The 24,987-nt window shown below is 34.6% G+C and overlaps 1 protein-coding gene across 1 annotated transcript in view; it reads left to right on the top strand.

Annotated features, from left to right (window-relative positions):
- The window catches only part of LOC131669013 (uncharacterized protein CG5098), a 396,487-nt gene extending 372,782 nt beyond the window's left edge, over positions 1-23,705 (top strand). The window contains exon 5 of the mRNA XM_058943567.1: positions 23,495-23,705. Coding sequence (XP_058799550.1) covers positions 23,495-23,694 — 200 coding nt within the window. The 3' untranslated portion in view covers positions 23,695-23,705. The remainder of the gene's footprint in view (positions 1-23,494) is intronic.
- The last annotated feature ends 1,282 nt before the right edge of the window (positions 23,706-24,987 follow it).

Below are 24,987 nucleotides of genomic sequence, written 5' to 3'. Positions count from 1 at the left end.
TTGTGCTATTCAATCAGCTACCTAATAATCTAAAAACAGTAGAGAACTTATACACTAGGAAAAAGAAACTCAAATATTGGATCAAAACAAACCCATCATGGATAACAGAATAAACTGTAAATATATACTACAACAACTAACGGACTATTTTTGAAACTCGTATCCAACATCAGAAGTCCATGAGGATGTGAAATACCGCAACAAATTACCATTAGATATCCGAACTTATATCTATGTAAAAAAATAAATGTAACTTTTGTTTTAAAAGATCACATACAAAAATAACACAATTCAACTGTGCAAAAGTATTAAAATGCTCAGAAGAAGAACATAATAGTATAACCAGGTTAACAAACACATTTCTTGAACACATTAACTCTCGAACATATAAACAATACCCATTTATAAATTTCACAAAAGCCAAGCACCCAGATGTTATGCCTAATTCAAACTGCAAATTACACGTTGAAAATGTGTAATTTGACTGTACTACCTTGTGGCAAGAACTCATGATACACCACGCCCCTGTAATCGAAGAAAACTGTGAACAAAACCTTCACGTTTGACCGAATTTGGCGCGCTTTTTCGGTCTTGGCTCATGCGGCAGCTTCCATTGGGATGATTGAGCTTTGGTTTCCACATCGTAACCATAAACCCATGATTTATCACCAGTGACGATCCTCTGAAGCACATTTAGGTCGTCACGGACCTAGTCCAACATCTCCTGAGCAATGTTAACGCGATGCTGTTTTTGGTCGAAATTGAGCAGTTTTCGCACGAATTTCGCGGCGACCCGACTCATGCACAAATCATTGTTTAAAATCGAGTGGCATGAGCTAATCGATATATTTAGATCCTTAGAAACTTCTTTAACGGTGATTCGACGATTGGCCAATACTATTTTCTTCACTTTATCAATGTTTTCGTCTGTTGTGGACGTGCTCGAGCGTCCGGCACGTTGTTCGTCGTTTACGTCTTCTCGGCCCTATAAAAACATTTTGTACCGCCGATAAACGTTGCTTTGGGCCAAGGTAGCTTTATCATATGCCGTAGTCAACATTCGGAAAGCGTCTGCGCACTTTATTTTGTTTTTCACATAAAATATGATACAGATTCTTTGATCCATTTTTTAGAATAGGCAAAAATCGAAGACGAGCCAAAACATATCCAAGCAAAACAGCTATCAAAGATTAACTATACATTCAAAATGGTTGACTTTGTCAACATAAGTAAGGGACATGAGTACCAACATAATGCTACAAAAAAATAAAAAATCAAATTTACGTATCTCGAGGAACTTCAAATTTCGCGATACTTTTTGAATAGACCTCGTATGTACTCGTATTCAGAAACTTGAAAACCGGTCGCTTAAAATTTCAAGCACTTTCTTTCGTCAAAACAAAATAACCTAAATGTTTGGGACATAATAAGAATACCCTATGTCTACTAGGTTCTTCAACTTTAAGCACTATTTTCGATTTAATTATTTTTCTGATTCCAAAATGTATTTTGCATACCACATTCATTTTAATTTAGTTCTAAATAGACTCGTTTGCCTTTTCTTCGTGTGTGGAACAAAAGTTTCTTCAGAAAAAATTGATATTATCTTTTTCTTCTAATGGCGAAACCAATATTCGACAAATATTGAAGATTTTACGCTTGTTTTAGTTAAAATCAAGCATGAATTGTAACGGTCCTATGTATGAGACTCTAGACTATTTTTTACATTTTCATTGATTTGCTGCAACCCGCTAAACTCACGAATGTGCATCTATCAATTAGTATATTAAACGGCGCCACCTTACGTATTATATGATTGTATTAGAGCAAGATTCAAATTTCATAATAATATAAGGGGAGTGATCTCACTCTACTTATTGATATAGATATGATAATTCTCATTATTCAATTAAAATGCATTATTATGAGTAATTTCAATGAAACAAAGTAATTTTTATATAGTGTAACGGGGTAGCTATCCGTTTATTTAATTATGCGCGCGATCGCATCGAAGTGCGCGCGGGATTATCTACACGTTCAAATTCGAAGATCGGAGAGCAGGAGGGAATGGTTGTCAGTCAACCAACTATTTACCAGTGAGAAATAACTACATCAGAATTACAATCAATATCAGAAGCGAGATCGTTTATTGCCTCTTAATTCTACACTGTGTTCAGCTCGCGTGTTTATGTTTACAAAGAGCGCGCGCGCGACAATAACATGCAGAGTCGGATCGCTCGCCACTCTTTGTTCGCCGAGTTATTACATGCACGTTTCTTATTGAGTACGAGAGATTAGCTATTAGCAATTCTACTACGATCGCGAAATTAAGCTGGCCAGCTTACCTTATTAGCAGTCGCACGGAGAACGAAAGAAAAAGTTCGTGATAACGTCTCGGGGAAATCTGCGTCTGTGATCGAGCGGTTCACGCTTTTGGTTTCGCCCTCGATGGCGAAACCTCGCACTCACGCTCACTTGCACACACTCGTCTCGGTTATGCGAAGACACGGCTTCTGTCGCTCCTTATCTACTCTTCTCTGCACTCCGGAAAAACTCGGGAAAAACTTTCTTTCTTGGTTGATTGCGGCTGGAGGTATCGGTAGCTAATCCTCGACTCTGTCAGGCGATATCGATAGCTAATCCTCGACTAGTTCATTTTCATACGCGTGCGTTCCGTCTCATCGCGTGCCGAATTCCCTCGTCACCTTTGCCTCAACCGGTAGGTAATGCCCTCGCAGGCAGCCTCATGGTTGGGCTGTTAGCGCTAATAAGACGTTTACCGTCACAATAGATTTTAGGACATAGATTAAGGTTATTATCTTTTCAAGTACTTTTTACTATTGAATAGTATTGAATTTTAATGTGCAAACTTAATTTATTTATAACTTTGTAAATATTAATTATTGTAATAAAGCGGATACTCTGAGCTCAAGATGACTATCTTAGAAACGTGAGTAGGAATTGGTTTCATTGATAACAACTTAATTATTATTATCAATAAATAAAAAATTAATAATTTATTTAAACAAATAAAAGTTTGAATCGAAAGCGTTGGTTCTGTACATAATGAAAAAATTATCAGGATTTATAAATTTTACTTAGCCGATTTTATATTTACATTATAAGTTATTGCAAAAAACGAAAATTAATTATTACTCAGATATTATTAACCAATTTAAGTAGTTTTTATTTATAATTATATCTACAAGCGATAAATTGTTTTTATATGTAAAAAATTCTTATTATTTTATTGTAAATTTTGCGCTATTGTATTAACTAAATACATTAGTTAATAATTTTTAACTAAGATTTTTGCGATAAATGCAAATTATGCTTAAATTATCTATATTACCTTCTGTATTTTTTACACTATTTAAATTTTCTTTAGCTCTGTCTATTTTATTGTAAACAAGAGAAAATGATTTTGCATATTTTCAGAAGCAGTGTCAAAAGGGCTATCCTACGTAACTGAGGCTTTAAATTTTGTGTATAAATAGGCTCATTTTGCACATGTGACATATCTCTGCTAGGCTTGCAAAATGAGCGCTCGAGATTGAATAAACTTGACTTATATCTAAATTGTTTCTCTCTGGTGATTAGCTAAGCAAGCCTTGCCTCGATTTACGCTCGACTCATAAAATATTTCACGCTATGAGAAACTTGGGCTGAATCATTCATCCTTTCAAAGAAAGTCTTAGGCTCACTATTATGGAACACTTCAAACCATAAGAAACTAGAATACTCGTAAAGAGAGAGTACGAACTAAATTAAAATAATAGGTGACAAGTAACATCACAGAATGCATATCGGAAGCTAATAATTCAGTTAGCTAACTTTTATTTTTTTTGAAAAGATGCTTTTGAGGTTATAATATAGATTAATTAAAAGTGACACAATCTTTTTCAAAAATGTATTTTTTGAAAAACCGGTGTTGGTTAGAAACGTTTTTTTCCCACATAATTTAAGGTCAAATTTTCCAAGAGATGAATAAAAAAATTAATAAATTTGAAATTCTAGTAGGAAGGTATCTTTAAATCAATGGATTCTAGTTTACAGAATTATATCCTAATACACCAGAGTGGATATTTTTTTAAATAAATTTTTTTTGGTTTATCAGAAAATTTTACATTTTAATGATGAGAATTGACTGAATCAAATAAAAAAATTAATATTTAACTTTAAAGGCCGACAAAACCGAGTACTCTAGAAGTAGAATTGATTAATCAGCGTGATTCTGATCCTATAAGTTTTTGAATTATACATCTGGTCAATAAAAAACTTTGTTGAGGATTACTATTTATACTTGCAGTATCATCATATACTTGGTGCGGATTAAGATGACCAAAAGAACTGTTAAATCCAATAGTGACATATAATTCAACATCAATTAACTCTTCACAACTCCAGTCTTTGGCAACAGTCTCACATAATCGTTCTGCTGTTTTATTCAGCATACTTTGAAGCGGCACTTTTACTTCCACTTCAGAGTACTCCGTTTGCTTAGGTAAAAGATCCGCCGTTAATTTTGAAGAAATGGGTATGATGGTAAAAAGTTAAATCCTTTCATTCGGCAGTCAGTTGCAAGTAATGCGTATATTTTCATGTTTAAATTTTTTGGTTGGTTTTTAAATTTTATGGTTTTACAAATTCAAGTAAATATCCACCAAGATATCTCAATCCAAGTGCTTTTTTCTCAAGTTCTTCAATTAGAGTTACGTATTCAGAAAAAGTATACATAGCTGTTATACAAGTTTGGTTACATGACCACTTATAGGATTATACTTAACTATACGATCGTGTAAAATCAAACAATATGCATCTGTTTCCGCGGGCACATCATTTTTGATTTCAAACTCAAGACGTACATCGACAGCAGTTTGTTTCAAAGATTCATTTTGCTTTGAACAATCTATCACTATTAACGGTGCATGTGTGATAAATTGTTTTCGATCTAAAAGTGGATTGAACATACAGTCTCTATTATAATAGTTCAATTGAAATTGAGCATACATATCATATAAGACAGAGTATTGATTGTTACTTATATCAAAATTCAAATTTCTATATGGATATTGCTGAGAATTCAGAAAAAGTTTAACATTGGTTACATTACAATGATGAAATCTGCTAGCATTTTTAGTTTTATTAGACTTGCGTTTTGTTTGAAAACCTAATACAATATATCTTGGTTTTTCCAATTGATTGGATGTTTTTACAGTCCAAAGATATTTTGATGTTTGTGGTAATGCTGGATACTCATAAAGTTCCCACGACCGAAAACTCATAGAAATAGGTGCATCTTTCTGAATGAAATTGAACAACTGTATTTTACGCCTATCGGACATAATTACATACGGCATTAACCATTCAATTTTTGTGAGTTCTATTTTAAGAGGCTCATATGTATCAACATTATCAATTTTCACAGTATCTTGCATGACTGCGTTTAAATTATCTCTTGATCGAGTAAGAATAAGTTCATGCTTTACATTCACAATAATTTTGTGATAGTCTTCAGCAAAACCTAAAATCATTGAAAGAGGTATTGACACATCAAAGTAACCATTGTTGTCAGTTATCTTCTTAGTTTCTTCAATATCAAGCCAGCCAGCATTCTCCAGAAATCGACTTTGATTTTGATTCAATGAAACCAAACCTTTCATCGTACTTGATAGTCCAACATTTTTACATTTGTCTATCTCAATGGCATTAATTTCATATCGGATATCTTCGAATAGGTGACATATAGCATTATTGACGAACTTTGTTTCAGTAACAATAGTACCATCTTGTCTTCTTATTTTTCCAACGATGTGTAGAGAACTTTTTGATGGTAAAAGACATAAATCTTGATGTTGTATCAATATGCGAATTTCATCGCTCTTATTGAATGTTTGTGAATTATAAGGTTAATGTGCATGAACTTCATAGTGAGCTATGGATTCATCAAAAATGACAGGTGCTTGCACACTAAGTATTTCTTCCATCTTTAAGATGACAAAAACACACAAATATACAAGTTAGTTTTTCAAATTTTTCACGTTTCTTCTTTTTATTGCGGCGCTCGACGTTCAGACCGAGATTTTTCAGGAACTGAATGTTGCGACGTGTTAGACTTTTGGCTCTCCGTCGATGACTGACTTTCTGAGCGCATGATGGAGTTGTTATATACCGTTGCCTACTTTATGATTATAAACTATTCCCATTATAAAACTCTTTTGATGTGTAAACGGATCGTGATTGTTTCACGACGAAAGTTTATTAAATTTCCATCTTGATCAATTAGACGTAGCTGTAAATGATCGATAACTTTGACAGTTACAGGCAAATATATGATCTGTTTAGGAACTTCAATGATTTTATATTCTGGTGGTACAGCTGGAAAGAATTCGTGAATGATATGTCCGTTATTTTGATTGACATATGCTCCAGATGTTATGTTACATTCGACGCGTAGAGCGTTCACTTTGAGAATGGCAACAGGCATGTCAGAGAAATTATTTATACCTACAGGCAACAACCGTTTGGTGAAACCTAACAAACGTCCAATAGAGTTATTTGATTGAAAATCGATTGGTCCATTACAAGTTATTTCACTGCATAAAGTATTGCTGTTGGGCTTTATTTCAAGTTTTATCCCTGTTGACTTCAAGTAACCTTTCAAATATTTATCTATGACACTAATTTCACAACTGCCTGTTGGTAGTTCAATTTCAATATCACCAACTTTGAACTTATTGTGTCCAACATCAATATTTGGTATCGAATTGAATGTAAGTAATTCTACCAAACCAAGAACATAAGTTTTATTTCTATCCAGTTCTATCGGTGGAAAATAGTATGTTTCTAGTATAGATGATCTACCAGACAAACTGAGAGTTCATGATTTAACCATGTTGAGTGATCGTTCAAAACTGAATTATTTATTCACAATTCTCAGTATTTATACAAATGGTAATTCTCATGATGCTCTAGCAAATCACATAAAAATTTCAAACATAAATGGCCACAAGTACAAGTATTATAATTTTGATATTTTTTATAATTGTATTTGATTTGATCAACTTTGAAATATTTCATAAGATCTAGAGGTGGTCTTAAATCACCAAAACTATCAATGTAATAAACATTTTTGCCACTTTTTCGTTATGCTATCCAATGAGTACCAGGTTCTGAACTATCATCAAGATTTACAACAGCACACTCATTGAATCGTGGACGCGTTGGCAGAGAATTCCTCATAAAAACACCGCGAAAGTTCGCAATTTGCAATTCGCAAGCATATTTCTTTATATTACAATCTGTTATAGGACGATGAGGTAGGTTTACTTCAAGTTTTTTTTTAGTCTTCTTGACTTTACTTGTTGTATTGAAGGCTACACCAAAACCTTGTTTATATGGTGTCAAGTATAGACCTTTACCAATAGCTAAAGCTTCAACATGTTGATTATATCTCTTCTGTTCTTCTAATTGTTTTTTGGCAGAACTCGCTCGGTTAACAGCCTGAGCTATCCCCGCTTCACCGCCTGCTAAAGATCCAAGAGCCCTGAGACATGCAAAAACCGAAACGAGTGCAGATAGAAAACCTCCTACTTTTGGGATTGGAAGTATTCGTGGTAAATTTATATTTTTCTTTCCACCAACACTTTTGATATTTTTACCTGCTGCGTTCAAAGCACTTTTAATAACAATTTTTGAGTCATTACTAGAAGTTATGGATTTCTTTGTCATACTGATTAATCTTTTCATACTTAAATTCTTTCTCTTCTTGGAACGTTTTTTCGAAATCTTCTTCCTTTTCTTGAGATGCTTCTTGCTGAGCCCCATTCCAAAGGGTTATTTTGCTTTCATGATATTTGTAACAGCGTATGCTGCAGCTTTTTCACCTAAAGTAGCGTCAGAACTACGTACACGTTGCGAAGCTTTATTAGCTAACACTTTGTCTGCAGTATTTCGTGCTTGAATATCTTTATTTTTAGAGTAGGCAATGTCGTGATCTTTACATGCAGTGTCTAAAGGATTAATGCCAGGGTCTCCGCGAACCAATCGTTTATATAGCTTTGTTCCAGGTCCACAATACTGATAACCAGGTATATGAACTTCAAAAGGTAAGTTATTTATCAAGTTGTTCACTAGTCCTCTACCCGTTTTCCTCTCATGGATGAGCATTGTTTGAGCGTTTGATAATGAATGCACAAAACTTATATATATAAACTCTTTTATAGTAAAATTTATCAGTTTTAATTCAGAGTTTGATGTAAAATGGATATAAAGGAGCAGCCTTTGAAGCTTCCCGAGATAAATTTTGACTCTTTGACAGAAAAAAATGAAAAGAAATCAAAAAAGCATGGAGATCTATTGTCAGAGAGCATACATGCAGTATGTTGTGGTGCGTCTAATTGTGAAAAGATAAATGCTCTTCTATCTCTTTTAATCCATTCCAATGGTTTGAAGTTTGAAAATATTTATATACAGGGTGGGCCATTTTAAATGACTCAGTCGATTTTCTCGGAAACTATGGGGGTTAGCGAAAAATAGTTCAGATAAAAGTTACCCAACTTTGAGGGGGACATATCCCTGTGACCTTGCCTTTGACCTCTAAGGTCATGTTCAAGGTCATTTGAAGGTCAACTTTGTTTTTTTAAATTGGAACCCCTATTTTTGACCCCGGATTCGGAAAGAATGGGAAACTCTACGTTCAGATAAGGTAATATGTGTGGGATCCGCATGAACCCCAAGGCCATGTACAGGTCATTTTTCCGGCCTGAATAATCTGGGACGCCTAAGGTTAAGCGTAAACTCTTCAAACAAGTTTTTTCAACTTTCAAGGGTACATATCTGTATGACCTTGCCTTTGAACTTTTAGGTTATGTTCAAGGTCATTCTGCCTTCATCTTCGGTTACAGGCTAAGCTTTCGTTTTTATGTTTTTCTCATTAAAGAATTATGTAGATATTTATTGTCATATTCTGACATCACCATTCCAAAATTCCTTAAAGTTATTATTTGTATTTTGTACTTACATAAAATCAGAATGATGTTACATGTAAATTAAATATTCATTGCAAAAAATTACTAATGTAACATCATACTACAAATGTATGAAAAATTCTTCGACTTAACAAAAACAAAATAACTTCAATTCATTTACGTTCCAAATTTTGGAAAATCATCAAAAGGAAATTAATCATGAAATTTGAGTAATTTTTCAAATTTTCTATTTCCATCAGTTTTGGAAGTTCCGATTGAATTACGTGATCTTAATTTTGTTTTAGTGATTGAAACCTCTAGAAATTCCTGACTGTCAGCCGAATGAGATTATGGATATGTTATTGGTTTTAGGGACTAGTCATAATGATTATCGTGCTGCAGCTAGACTTTACGCTGAACGCTTTCCTCACCGACAACACCCAGATCATAGACAAATAAGTCGCATAACTCAGAGAGCTCGTCATGGACGTTTAGTTAGGCAACGCAGGCGTCTCGTGTATAACGCAAATGATGTACGTGTTCTGGTTGTTCTTGCAATCATTCACCTTGATCCTCATACCAGCAGTCGCCGAATTAAAAGAGGGCATGGTATAGCAAGAAGAACAGTTTTAAGAATTCTTAGAGTCCTAAAATATCATGCTTATCATATTACTTTGGTCCAGGAGTTACAACCTGCACATTTCCAACAGCGAATTGCGTTTTGCCAATGGGCCTTACAGATGATACAGAATGATCCAATTTTTTTCAACTATGTCCTTTTTCCTAATGAGGCTAAATTCCAAAGTGACGGAGAACGTAATAAGCATAATTGCCACTATTGGTCGAATGAAAATCCTCATTGGCACAGAACTATGAATCACCAGAGGCGTTGGAGTCTGATGGTTTGGAGTGGAATCATCGATGGTTATTTGATCGGTCCTTATTTTTTTGAAGAAAACGTTAACGGGAATAGTTATTTACAGCTAATAAGAGATCAGTTACCTGCAATGATGGAAGATGTTGATTTACACACGCGACAAAGAATGTAGCTTCAACAGGACGGTGCAGCACCACATTTCGCTCGAATTGTACGGGCTTTTTTGGATGAAAATTATAATGGTAGATGGATCGGACGAGGAGGTCCAGTTAACTGGCCTGCAAGTTCACCTGACCTCACATCCCCAGACTTTTATTTATAGGGCTATTTGAAAAATGTTGTTTTTGAACAGCAGCCAACAACTAGAGAAGACATGCAGGATCGCATTCGCCGAGCATGCACTGTAATTCGAAGAGAAACTTTGCTTGGCACTGTGTGCCATTTCCAGAGGCGGTTCGATTTATGCCTCCAAGCAAATGGAGGTAACTTCGAACATTTGCTTCGAGGTTGAATGATATTTAAAATATGCTTAATAAATGACTTCGTCAATAGCAGACATAAGTTGTATTTGACCTTGTAATCCTCCGGTACAATAAAATAAACATTACAATTTTACTTTGTTCTAATTTCGAACCCTGACCCCACTCATATTACCTCATCTGAACGTAGAATTTTCCGCTCTTTTCGAATCCGGGGTCAAAATTAGGGGTTCCTATTTAAACAAACAAAGTTAACCTTCAAATGACCTTGAACATGACCTTAGTAGTCAAAGGCAAGGTCACAGGGATATGTCCCCCTCAAAGTTGGGCAACTTTCATCTGAACTATATTTCGCTAACCCCCATAGTTTCCAAGAAAATCGACTGGATCATTTAAAATGGCCCACCCTGTATATTCTAAGTCGCTGAACCAATTGAAATATAAATTTCTTGAGCAACTTCTTGAACCCATCAAAGGTGTTGAATACTTACCTTTCAGCGAGCATGATCTTGTTGTATCGCCAGAGGAAGAACGACCAAACTCTATCATGATTTTTGATGATATTGCATGTGAGAAACAAGATAATGTGAAAGCATTTTACTGTATGGGAAGACATAGAATCGTTGATTGTTTTTACTTGTGTCAGTCATATACTCAAGTACCTAAACACTTGGAAAAAAAATTATTGCTTTCTTGTGATAGATAAAGATCGAAAAATAAATGCTGGTAGATTTTGAAAACGTTTTGATAAGTTTATTATAAATGCAAATAACTCAACATAAAACTGGTAGTGATCAACTGGATTGCAAGTAGACAACATCATTGATTTAAGTCAACAGATTGGTGATCTTCGTCAGGTGGAAAAAGCTCGTGAAGCAATACAACAGAAATATAATTTATTGAAGTCAGACAGATTAGAAACTGAAAAATTTGTTAAAGAAACTTTCAAGCCTATGATTGAACCACTTGAAAAGTTGGTTGATGGAATAAAACTTACTCAGCAGAAAAAATGGAAAAATAAAAAACTGTTGCAACTTAAAAAAGAAGAAAAAGAAGATGACGATGAAAAAGTTAGCTACGATGTAGAACAATTGTTTGAAAAGGAAAAAAAAACCTTTAGAAAAGTTAACAGATGAAGATGGTGGATTGGATGAAGCATCGAATGCTTATAAACTTCAGGAAAATGATGATATTGTTGAATTTCACACACCTGAAAGTGATTCACTTAACAAGTATTTATCAATGTTGCAAAGGAATCAAGTCATCATTGGATAAGATCTATGGAGTACATAAATGGAAAGATGGTTCTTTTCTGATCGGTGATAGACCATTGAATTTTAAAGGTAATAAAATTGTCATAGGCAGAGATACTTATGAAAAAAGTCCTGGATTGATTGAACTATTGTTCAAGAAAAAACCTGATACTTCCATTATAACTGAAGATGAATTAGACACCTATGGTCGTATTATAAAGAAAACGAATGCGCATAAAAAGTATTATAAACCTGAAGAGGCTATACGTTATCAAACAAGTGATAAATTTAGAGATATTATTTCTAAGTTGATTGAAGACACACCAGTTAACTCATCATCTGGCCGAGGATTTTCTTTGAAGTCACCGTACAAAATTTCACGACTTGATAATAATCATACTGATTATGTATATTGGGATGATCCCAATGAGCTTGTAGAACGTCTTAGATTATTAATTGCTGAAACATCAGCTGGTAATCAAAATCATGTGAATAAAATTCGATATATAATCGAAGAATTGAGATAGGCTGAAATAATATATTAGCAGTGTTAGTTAGCTTTCAAGCTCATTATCTTTATGAGCATTGATCTTTTTGGACGTCATTCGAAATCATTGTCCATAGATATCACTCGCGGTCCACTTGGCTTAGGTCAGTTTCATATAGAAAATAAAAGACTTTGTGTAGTTGCTGATGCTACAGACTTGGACGCTGTCAATGTGAAATTTTTATGAAAAGTTGTCAGTGACGAGTCGGAAAAAAATTTTCATCATTATAAATGCTCAGAAGCGTGAAGTTGATGAAATACGTTCAAATAATCAGTTTCTATACGGTGATATTGAACAAAAATTGATAAGTATCAACAAGAATATTTCAACACTGAATTCAAGATTAAATGCTATTGAACAAGAACTTTTGAGTTTGAAGGAAAATGGAGAACAAACGTAAAACAGTCGTCGAGGAGCTTTATAAGCCAGCTCGTCGTAATTATCTACATAGATGATTTGACATTCGTGATATTGATGAGACATGGCAAATCGATCTTGTTGAAATGATACCATATGAACGAGAGAATAAAAGTTATATGTACTCGTATATCACGTATGATAAAATGAGTGTCATAACCACTGAGATTGTGAAAAACTACAGGCACTACATGAGAATCTCGATAGTTCAAATTACAACTTTGATGAGCTGCACCTCGATATTTTTTTATCAAGTGACAATGATCGCGAACTTTCGTTGAAAAATTCATTGGTTTTTCACAGATATGACATATATTTGACGTTTGAAATTCATCAAGTTCCTGCGGTGTTAGTTCATCCATAGGTTTCGGATGATTGTTTATATTTTTGATGTAATAAGCTATATTTTTTAACTCTTCTGCAAAGCATTTTGATGGCTTTGGTCCGCGATAAGATTTATATCTTGATAAACTGTCATCATAGCTACATTTTAAGTAATAGCCTACACTAAACATTTCATGATGTTGAGTTGTGACAGTATTTTTATGAATGTCTTGCTAGTTAACATTTGTTTTCTTCAATAAACTTAATATCTCCATAGATAATAAATGGTAATTTTAATTTGAATCCATAGTTTTTTAATTCAATCACATCTTGACCTTTTTTGGTATCTGTACTCTACACTTATTTATTTCTTGACACTTCGTATCATGTGCAACAAGTTTCTCTGCAGTATTAAAATAATGCAAACATCGATTACAAATATTTTTTTTATTTTTACTACGTGATAATCTACTTCCTACTAATTTTGCAAGGTCTTTTATGTACACATAGTGATAATTATTTGAAATTATTTCATCATCATCACAAACACTTTGATCAATCAGTAAAAAGTTCATATGGTTTGATTTTTTATTTTCTATATAATAAAGGGAAACAATTCTTTATGCATGCATGCTTATTTCTCAAAAATTTTGGTAAAGGTATATAAGAGCTTCCACTACGCATTGGATTGAATTTACTGATATTAATCTGAAGATTGATAATAGAATTCAAAGACCATTCGGACTCGTTACATTCAAATGTCTCTACTTCTATTAGCAATGGACTTTTGATATTATCATTGAACCATTGCTTGAGAGGGGTTGAAACATACATTTCAATGTTTTGCGTAGTGAAGTGCTTTGTGTCATAAGTCTTTTCCAACTCATCTTGGTTGCTCGAATATTTCCAAAATTTGCATGAAAGCACAGCATTAACTTTACAAATATTATGTTTTTTTAAAAAAATTTTAACATTACTTACAAACAAACTGCATGCATCTTTCAAAAATGATTCTATATCAATGTGCTGAACATTAGCTATAATGATACTTTTCAAACGATTTTCGAAAGCACTATCCAAATTAACCCATTGCACACGATTTTTTATGCTACTACCCAAACCTACTCCACGAACTTTACAATTTTCTAACAGCAAGTTAATGCATTCAAGTTTGCCAATAGTACTAAGCATTGATTGCTTTTGCTGCACGTTAAGTGTTGATTGTTTTAAAATTTTATTCAAAGTTCGCAATGAAAAACTACATTGTTTTTTCCATCTCTCTATAAGATTCTCATCACGTATATTTTTTGAAATAATAAGGTTTGTAGCTTCTTCAATCGCATGAAAATGGTCCAAACAATCATTTAAGATTTCCATTCTTATGGTATGCACATAAATGTAGCAGAGATCAATCAGGAATGAGGCACCACCGATGTGGACTGTCATATATATATATATATATATATACATATATATATATATATATATATATATATATATATATATATGTGTGTGTGTGTGTGTGTATGTATCAGTCCTCTTCACAGCTGCTGAATATAATTATCATAAGCTCTACTGATCAATTCATCATCCTCACTCAACATTTCTTCGTTTGATTCTATCGCAAACTCCAAAAGCAACTCTGCTAATGGTCGATTATGTGGAATTTCCTTTTCACTAATGTCTTGAGCATGTTGCGGGTAGCACATTGTGAAAGAATGATTTCATTATCACTAGCAGTTTCTTTTATATACACATATTTCAAAAGGGTGGGAGGGGATATCGCGATGTGCTATCAAATTTGAGAATTGTCCGATTTGCCGTGTGAAAATAATAGCTATATTTGAAGCTTATCTTTCATAATTAAAAAAAATGTATTTAAAAAAGGACTCACAATATATATTTATTCGAATCACCGAACGAATCTTTACTATTTCATTTTATTATATAATCAGTATAAAAATATACAAAATTATCACAACTTATTTACTATTTCATTTTTTGGTTCCGAAAGTTAAAAACTCAGTTAATTCATGAAGTCTCGATCGTTTTGTGCTGCCAGATAAGCATGAACTCGAGTGTTTTCGATTCAGATTTAACTGAGGAGTGGTGTTTGGTTGTGTATGTGTTTTTGTGTCATCATTGGAACTGTCAGAAGTCGTACTAATGATTGATTTTGAACGTGGAGGAGGTTTTCGCTTTCTAGTTCATGGTCTCGATTTACGTGTACTTTTAGCGTCTGATTTTTTGTCTAGTTTAATATTTTTCATGTCTCGTGTTATTTTGATGTCATTAATTATTTTTGAATGTACCTTGCTAGTTTTGTTTCTTTGTATATAAAGTTCTGTACGTTTTTTATCCGTCTTGTCATTTGTTGAATTTTTGTTTAATCTATTTTTTATTCTATTTAATCTATTTTTACCATCTGTTTTCTTACTTGTTGAGTTTTTCTTTTGATTATAAATATTTTTTTGTATGAGTAAATGTGAATCTGTGTTTGATGTGTTTGTACATTCTTTTACTATTTTATTTTGTGATCCAGACTTTTTATGGATGCGAGGTACAAGGGCCATACGATTATTTGAAACGTATGGTTTCAACTCCTCAGCTATTTCTATATCACAGCTTTGAAAAAAAAATGTTTGATAAATCATTCAGAAAGTATTATATATATATATATGTATACACATACACTTGAAATTTATTATCAGTCTATTACCTGTTTATAATTTTTTTTCCATTTAAGAAAATGGAAAAAAAAATATCCCTCTGCTGCTTACGCTATTAATACAAAAAATTAATACAAGATATTGAAATATTACATGATATGATTGAAAATATAAAAATAATTACATCTGAGAGGGGGGTATGTTGACTATCTGCAGACTGCTCTATGTTCTGTACCTCCAAGTACATTCTGATGAATTCATTCTGTAAATAGCATATCAATGTGTGAATATTTTTGAAAAAGAATAAGATGTAACCTTCTCACAGTATACAATGATACTCACTTGGCTATAAGTAGCATGATCAGCTATACTGTACAAAGCATCAAATTGCAATCTTAAGGCAGACTCCTCTTCAGCTATATTTCGTTCAATGGTAGCAGAAACGACTTCTAAATAATCATAAGACGCTGGAGCGCACATTTGCTAAAATCAAAAAGATATTTCACTTTAAAAGCTCTTATAAATTTATATATATAATTATTTAATGTTTTTATTAGACTCACTTGACTATTAGTAGCATGACTAGCCTCTCTATTCAGTACATCAGACGTTTCAATGCTGACTCTATTGCTCTGAATAGTAGACTGCTGAAAATATAATAACTTAACTTCCACAAGCTTCTAAAATTATAAATCATTGTAAAATTACAATACTCACATTTTCTACATCACATGTAACCCCGCTGGTTTGAGCAATAGGTTGTGATACATACTAAAATAAAAAAAACACTTTACTTCACAAACTTCTATTAATTTACACATTTTGACATGTCAATACTTACATTGACGTTACATGTAGTAACTTCACCGACTTGCACACCAACAGATTTTGTTAAAAAGTCATCTTCTAAAATTCTGATTTCTACTGTTTAATCCACTGACATACATATTATTTCATCAGTTTGCGTTTCAACGTCATTATTCTCATAGTGTGTACGTTGGCAGAATTCAGGTGACTAAAAATATAAAATAATCATGATGCTGTTCAAAACTACTCTTCAAAATATAAATTTTTAGTTCGTGAATAAAACTTACAGTACGTAGATGTAAAGGAGGTATCTTCAAATGATGAATTTTCAGATCAATCCTATGTTCACTTGCTCTTTCACAATTTGCACGTTTACATATATCTGTAATACAGAAATACCGCATTTTTTTTCTTTCTGTCTTTCACACACGTTTGAACTGTACAATGAATTACTTTATACTGACGCTAGATTTATATTTCTTTCAAATTAAACTACATGAAGTGTTTTATTTTTGTTTTGAAAATATTGGAATACTCGAGCTATAGCGCAGCGTCTCAAATTTTTATGACATAGAGTTTCAAACTATACGCGCTCGCATTGGTGCAAATATGTGTGAGTATGCGTGTCCAGCATATATATATAGAAGGTCAAAGGCCACTTCATGGCGCGTAGCTGCACTCAGAGTTAATCAGATCTCAGATCCCGCAGCGTTATTCCGCACGCGACTAAGACCTTTTTATTTTTATGCATGTACGCGATAAGTCCTAATAAGATTAATTACCTTTTTTCAAATTAGAAGTTTCTCATGAACTTCAAAAAAATTTTCAAGAGAAAGTCTATTACATCGAGTGCATTGATACTTATAATCATCAAGGTAGATTCGAAGTGTTAATTTATAAATACCAATGCTTATGAACTTTTTAAAATTTTCAAAGTCAAATTAAGCGCGCTAACCATACAGTCAATATGGTGCAGACATGAGGATGTTTAACCATCAATTGACGTGTGCGCATGATGTGCATTCATTTATAATAATTCATGAATGAATGTGTGTATGTGTAGGGGTGGGGATGTAAACATGATCACATGGCTCATAGCTACATAGACAGCTTTTGTAATATAAGGGAAACACAGTCTATACTGCTCTACGGCTAACGCTATATTAGACTCGCGCGACTAAGCGGTGCGCCATTCAAACGCATTTAAAGGGACTTTGCTGTATTCTGAGCGCATAGAATTAATGTATCACTATAGAAAGGTTGGGTTGACGTTTTGTAGGCGCGTACTTAAGTTTTTTCTTTCGACCGTGTATATTTTAAAGAAATTAAGTGTTAATTTTTACTTAGCCGCGTGCGCATGAAAATTTTTTTCTGTAGGTCTCACATAATACCTTGGTACATTATCGAAAAAATTTTTTTTCTTGCAGGATAAACTATCTTGAAAAAGTGTAAAAATGTGAAAGTGGGGTGGGGGGAGGGGTTAATATAAAGCTGTGATACAACTGCTTCCTCACACTCGTCAATACTTAGTCATCAGAGCATGCAATAGACTCTCATATGTGTAAAAGACTTAGCTGCGGATGCATTAGATATGGTCTTAGTCGCTAAGATGAAATATGAGCTCAGCGCACACGTAAGCTGATTGGCGTTGTAGTACTTCGTCAATACAGGGAGCGGTATAGAGCGAGGACTTAGTCATCAGAATACGAAATCGACTCTCCTACGTGTAAAGACATTTGACCGCGTACGCGTTAAGTATAATAAGATCTTAGTCGCTTCGACGAAGAGCGCGCACTGAAAGTAACTTTGTATTATGCGCGCGCAAGGTGATTAGCGCTGTACTACTTATCACAACGAGCACTATAATAAGAACTTGGATTTTTTTCTTATGTTTTCATGCGTAAAAAAGGATATACGAGGTCTGTCCGGAAAGTATCGGGCCTACCTTTATGTTTTCGTGCTATCGTTATTCTTTATCATCTGGTGACTGGCATCCTTCAAAGTAATCCCCACTTGATTGAATAACACGGTTCCATCGATGTTTCCACTTTTCAAAACAGTCCTGGAACTCACTTTTAGGGATAGCTTTAAGTACACTCGTCGCATTGTTTTCAATCGTTGTTTTGTCATCGAATCGGTGTCCTTTGAGTGGTTATGTTAGTTTTGGAAACAGCCAAAAGTCATAAAGGGCTATGTCGGGACTGTATGAAGGTTGTCGAAGCAATGCGATATTGTGTTTGCTCAAAAACTGCTGCACAAGATTGGATGAATGCGCTGGCGCATTATCATGATGGAGAAGCCAGTCACCACTTTCCCAAAAGTGCGGCCGTTTTCGTCTTACTGCATCACGCAAACGTTTTAAAATTTGAACGTAGTATTCTTTATTGATTGTCTGACCTGTTGGTGCATATTCGTGATGTACAACACCTTCACAATCAAAAAAAACAATCAACATTGACTTAACATTGATCCGACTTTGACGTGCTTTTTTTGTTCTTGGCGATTTAGAATGCTTCCACTGTGAAGATTGTTGTTTTGTTTCAGGATCATAACCATAAACCCATGATTCATCATCTGTAATAACTTTTCTAAGCACATTATCATCATTATTGACCATTTCCAGATTGTCCAGAGCGATTTCTAAGCGAATGTTCTTCTACACTGCTGTGAGCAATTTTGGGATGAACGTCGCACACACGCGTTTCATTCCTAAATTTTCGGTTAAAATTTCTGAAATGATTTTTGGTATCCCAAGGTCTTCTTCTAGTTTTCGCATCGTCATACGACGATCTTGTTCGATTGCAAGTCGCACCCGCTCAATATTATCTGCGGTTTTTGTGTTCTTAGGTCGGCCGGAATGAGAATCACTATCGACAAAAATGCGACCATCCTTGAACCGTTTATACCACTCTTTTATTCGTGTTTTGCTCATACGCTCGCTTCCGAAGGCCTTTTGCATCATTTCAATAGTTTCCGAACTCATTTTTCCGAGTTGAAAGCAAAATTTGATGCAAATTCGTTGATCTTGTTTTTCAGTCATTTTTGACAATATCAAAATCCGACAAACGCGAAAAAGGTACTGTAAACAAAGACACGCTACGCATGAACTATACGTCCGGCAGGTATCAGTAAGTAACCAATAGATTCATAAGGCTTTACTGTTGACATTTCTGTCCGGTAGGACGCTACTTTTCGGACAGACCTCGTAACCAAGCACTGTAGTAGGGGTTATAGATTGAGTGGGGGAAAAATATATAAATTTCATTGACTTATTAATCATTAATTCATTCGATTGAGCATATTAATCATGGCACGTTGTCTACCTTTTATACAGTAAGAAAAAAATTCAATACATACTCTAACTCTTGATTTCATAAAAAAAGACTAATTTTTTCCGCTATTTCATTGTAGATTCGCTATGGAAATTCTCGTTGACGTACAAGCTTTCAAGTTAAATGATGAACCTGTGTTCAAAGAGCTTGCAGTCATCAATCTCAACAGTGACCATTTGACACCATCTCATTTTATTTTTTCACCACCATGTCCTTGGGAAGATCTTCCCAGTCATTCAAAAAGAGAGAACTCCTGGCTCATGCAAAACTTCCATGGAATCGATTGGAATGCAAGCAATATACCGTACGACCAACATCCTCAAATAATAGAGAACTTAGGTCGTTCAGCTTCTGACGATGATTCAGTCAGAATCTATGTTAAGGGACGGCAGAAGGTAGAGTGGCTCTCGCGATACGTGGCTCACGTATTTGATTTAAAGGAAATGGGTTGTCCTTCTTTACACGAACCAGGATTTCGAAGACCCGTTGTCTGTTCTTATCAACCTGGTTGGTCAGAAAATTGTGTACTTAAAAATGTGATGGCACTCAAAAGATGGCTAAAACCTTCTTTTCATTTACAACATATGCCGTCAGACACTGATGATAAGGAAAAACAAGTCTTGTCATCGCAGAGTAACATTTCTGACGACGACGACGATTATGCTTATATTGATGAAGAATATTATACATCAGAAAGTATAGTAGTTCAGTGACTTTAGCATCCAATAGTGACGACGAAATATATATTGATGTGATGGATAGATTATCTTTACAGAATGAAGAGGAAGGGTATGACACCGTGAACTAGGAGTGGGGACAAGGTTACATACGCAGCATCGATAAGGTGAGCATTCATTCAGTTTTCTACATCGTGTGTAGTATCAAGCATAATTATATTTATTCAATATTAAAAAGAATATGTATGTAAAAATTTTGACTTTATAACTACAATACTTAAATATTCAATACGTTATTTTGTAATAATATAACATACGTTTTCTCTTCCTTTGATCGGTTCACAGATCCAACACCATGGACTCTATCAACCTAGTTGCAAAAACTCCAAGCTTTTTACCCACAAAAAAACTTAAAGATTTGGAGCAAAATATTCTCTACGCTATCACCGGCATGAAAAAAGTAAACACTAAATATGGTGTGAAGATCGTTCTAGAATTGGATACATCATTTGATATTTTTCTTCCCAATAAAGTCAACGAACTTATCGTCCAGAACGACTCTTCATATGAGAATTTTAAGAAAGAAGTGACAGAGCGGGATATAAAATTAAAATCTCTCGGTGGATATTTGAGAATTGAAATTTGATAATAAAAACTCTTTTATACTTACACAGAACTACATATTTTTTCATTCATTTTGACTCAGATCATGAAACTTCCACCTATACTTTCTACTCAATCACAATCAATCAACATAAAGCAAACATTTTTTTTTATTTTGGCATGGAACAAGGGGCATGGGATCGGGGGAATGCACGCCGATAATACAAGAGTCGGTAACTGCCGGCTGGAGGCATGTGATCTGCACGTCGATACAGGAATCGGTAATTGCCGGTGGGGCCCATGGGGTCTGCACGTCGGTTCACAGTCGATCGCAAACGCTTTCAGTCAAGCAGGTCGATAAACATCTGTCGATAAAGTAGCTCACAGATCGCCACTATGAGGATTTATAACGTTACCGATCGTCGGTAGAGTAGGCATCGAAAAATCGCATGATAAGTGGCTCAGGATCCCCTTAGCCCCTACTACTCTCGATTTATGAAAATAAGTCAAAATTATAGCGAATAAATTTATAAAGATTTAAAGCTTAATAATAAAAAAAATCAAAATTGAAGCATATAATAATAAAAATAAAAGAATTCTATAACAATTAAAATTAACACGCTTATTTAATTGTAGAATATTGGAAAGGTGCTAAATTTATTTCATAAATGAGATGAAATATTCACAATGACTTTGTAGAACGTGTACTATAAATTTTTGAACGTAAATTTATTTATTTTAAGTACTTAAATTATTTTAAGTACTGCGAACTTATCTGGGACGGTACGGAGATTTTGACATGTCAATAAACTATGTAATATTCATTCACTAGTTAAGACTTAGAATTATTTATTTTTGAAATCGCAAATCTTCACTTTGAAATATTAGAACATTCTCACACTGTATTTATCATGAAATTATAACGAATCGTTTGTATATTCGTTATGTCTCTCTCTCCCCAAGAAGCCAGTAACTAATATATTTAATAATCATTATAAATTACCATATTGTTTGAATAGTTACAGCATTACGGACGTCAGCGAACTGGTAAGCGACGCGACTTGCGTACGATAATCGATATCGACTCGCGGCGCGGACCTCGCGGAGAGACGCTTGCGAGGAGAGAGAGAGAGTTTCGAAAATTGATATAGTCCGCTTTCGACGATCGACGGGTTAACGTTCCTCGCGCGAGTCGTCAGGAGCATTCTTCGACTTCCTTCTGGCGAGCCGAGGCCTACCGCGGACATCCAGCTTTACACGCGCCTACGTACGCTGCATACAAAAGAAGAGAGGCGTTATTGCGAGTCAGCCAACCAGCGGAACCGAATACGCAGCAGAAGCGAGCCCGCTATCGTGTGCCCTCGGTTTGCGGGTTAGAGTACAAGCGGCTATACTGTAAGTACCAGTTCTAGTACCTGGCTTCTCTCTCTATACCGCTTTCTCCCTTTTTGCGTTAACTAAGCCGCGCGTTTACGCTCGCCTTTTCTTTTGTACACGTTGCGCCGCGGCCACGGTTGGTACCGGCAATTTCTCTCTCTCCGCGAACGTGCTGTCGCTTCTATATATTCGTCGTACCTGAAACGAATAAGTGCGGTTTGCCGTTCGCGGACACCCGGCTCCTGCGAGGCGATTTCGCTGTTACTTGCTTCGACGAGGTTAAGCGCTGTCGCTTCCTCGTTCGAACGGTGCGCGCCGGTTCGCTGTCGCCATTGTGCACAGCTCACAACAGAGCGAGTGCTTGCGCGACCTTAACCGCGTAGCGCGTGTGCAGTTCCGTTCGCTTCACCGTCAAACTATTGCGAGTTGTGCGTTGCGATTAACATTGTTTATATCGATGCGTTTCGATTCTATGTATTCCTTTGTTGCTAATTAAAATTTATACGCCTCTACTTTTAATTATATTCGAGTGCTTATTGTCCGCCGACTCCCTGTTCCTTGAATTGCAATTGTGTATGCGACTGTACACGCGCGAATCTCTCTCTTTGGCCGTCGCGCATCTTCACGCGTAGCCTACGACACTCTCCGCGGGCCAAGCTTTCTGACCGAAAAGGAGGCAACTGAGCTGCTGGACCCAGGACACCCGGTGCAGGAGCACCGTGCTGCTCTGGAGAGCAACCTAATTTATTTCCCGCGACTTATATATTATATAACTGTTCCTGTCCAGGCGAAGCTGAGCAGAAACCCCGTTATAAAATATGTAAACTGATAATCGTATTGTAATGTTTTTAAAGTTTTGACAGGTTCTTGATACGATCTATTTTATTTTCCCGACATTTCTAAAATATCTACGTTACTTTTACAATATTTAATACCCCTGAATATATTTTAAACGTTTTTATAAATTTCTATGATTTATATTCAAATTAGAACAATTTAAATTTCCACTTGCTGATTACCTTAAAATGTTTGATTGTTATAAATATTTACATATATTTACATAAAATATTTCCAATTTTGAATAAATAGTATGTGAATTCGTTTACGACTAGGTTTATCACTAGGTTTTATGAATGTATTATTTATGTTTTTTATCTTTCAGGGGGAGGAAGGATTAATGGATTACAAGATGCTGTCCGTGATTCAATCATATCAGTTTGCAGTTTTTGTGGAAATAATGGAGCAAATATAAAATGTTTAAAAAAAGGTTGCAAATTTATAGTACATTATTGTTGTGCCATAAATTCTGCATGGCACTTGAATGTAAAGGATTTCATTTCAAAATGTAATATTCACAAGTAAATATAATTTAGTAAAAGAAATGTGTAATTTATATGATTTATTAGTTATTTACCTATACTCATTTAACGAATATGTAAGGTACCTATTTTATATGTTGTGGAAAAACTTTTATATTTTTGTTTTTTTGCCACTATTTTGATTACAAGCATATGTTTAATGACTTCTTGTTATATTTCATATGTTCAGCTTAAAGTTAATATTTTCTTTTGCTGAGAGTTGTCACGAGCATATCTTTACAAAATGCACTATAATATATCATGCTGCAACTAAAATACGGTGTACAAATAACATAACAAATTCGGAAGTGATAAAATACCAAATTAGTGGTATAATAAAGTACTATCAGAATACATGCGAAAGATTTGCAAGTATGAAAAAATAGTTGAAAAATCACTGATTGTGAGTATTGCGGCTACGATACAGTAAAGAAATGACACTAATGGTAAAAAAAATATGAATCATTATTAGGTCCTAGCAATCGAACGAGGCATTGATAAAAGTTACGTGCGCTTGTCTATCCTACCAATTTCTGATGGCAAATGCGATCCTACTAGTCGGATTGTGTCTAATTAACACAACTTAAATCTACCAACACAAGCTTCATTTGTATCTCTTAACGTAAAATAGTAGTATTTGGAGAATTAATTACGCAACAAAACCAGCATCTCTGTCTTTCTTTCTAGTGAATGATATGTAAATAAGCTACATAACTGCATAACTAGAATTGGTGTACGTAAACATAAAACTAATACGTATAAATATAACACTTTTGTTAAGAAATATAACTTTTTTATTTAAGTAATTATATCACCTCAATCTTACCAATATATACTCTCTCTGTACTTTAAAAAATCAGCTTATTGGAATAAAGACAAATAATAAACGAGCGGACCGGTGAGCGACGAATTTGAATATATCAACACCTCTAATCGTGGGAAAGAATCCATTTAACATCCCATAAAGCAATGTGAAACGCAATATTGCATACGATTTTTAACACCGTACACGAACTTTCACCGTTAGATGTAAAGTGAATTTCGAAATAAGAGAAAAATTGAAAGATTAGGCAACATTATCATTCTGGCGGCGACCCTTGCATCTAGACATCCTTGATGACATATATCGTCATTCGCCAGTAGATTTATTCTACATCGTATGCTTCGCCTCGTAGAGATGGTACGACCATCAGATCATCATAGCTCTTAAACATTATCGAGGACGTATCGGTATTATTAGATAATGTCTATCATTATTTCTTTTACCTCGTAGGCAACCATTTAAATCTAACCGAGT

Source organism: Phymastichus coffea, unplaced genomic scaffold (genome assembly GCF_024137745.1).
Source record: "Phymastichus coffea isolate CEN01 unplaced genomic scaffold, Cenicafe_Pcof_1.1 PCOF00007, whole genome shotgun sequence".
Taxonomy (NCBI): domain Eukaryota; kingdom Metazoa; phylum Arthropoda; class Insecta; order Hymenoptera; family Eulophidae; genus Phymastichus; species Phymastichus coffea.
Note: the sequence above shows the minus strand (reverse complement) of the source record. Positions and strands in the feature narration are given on the sequence as shown.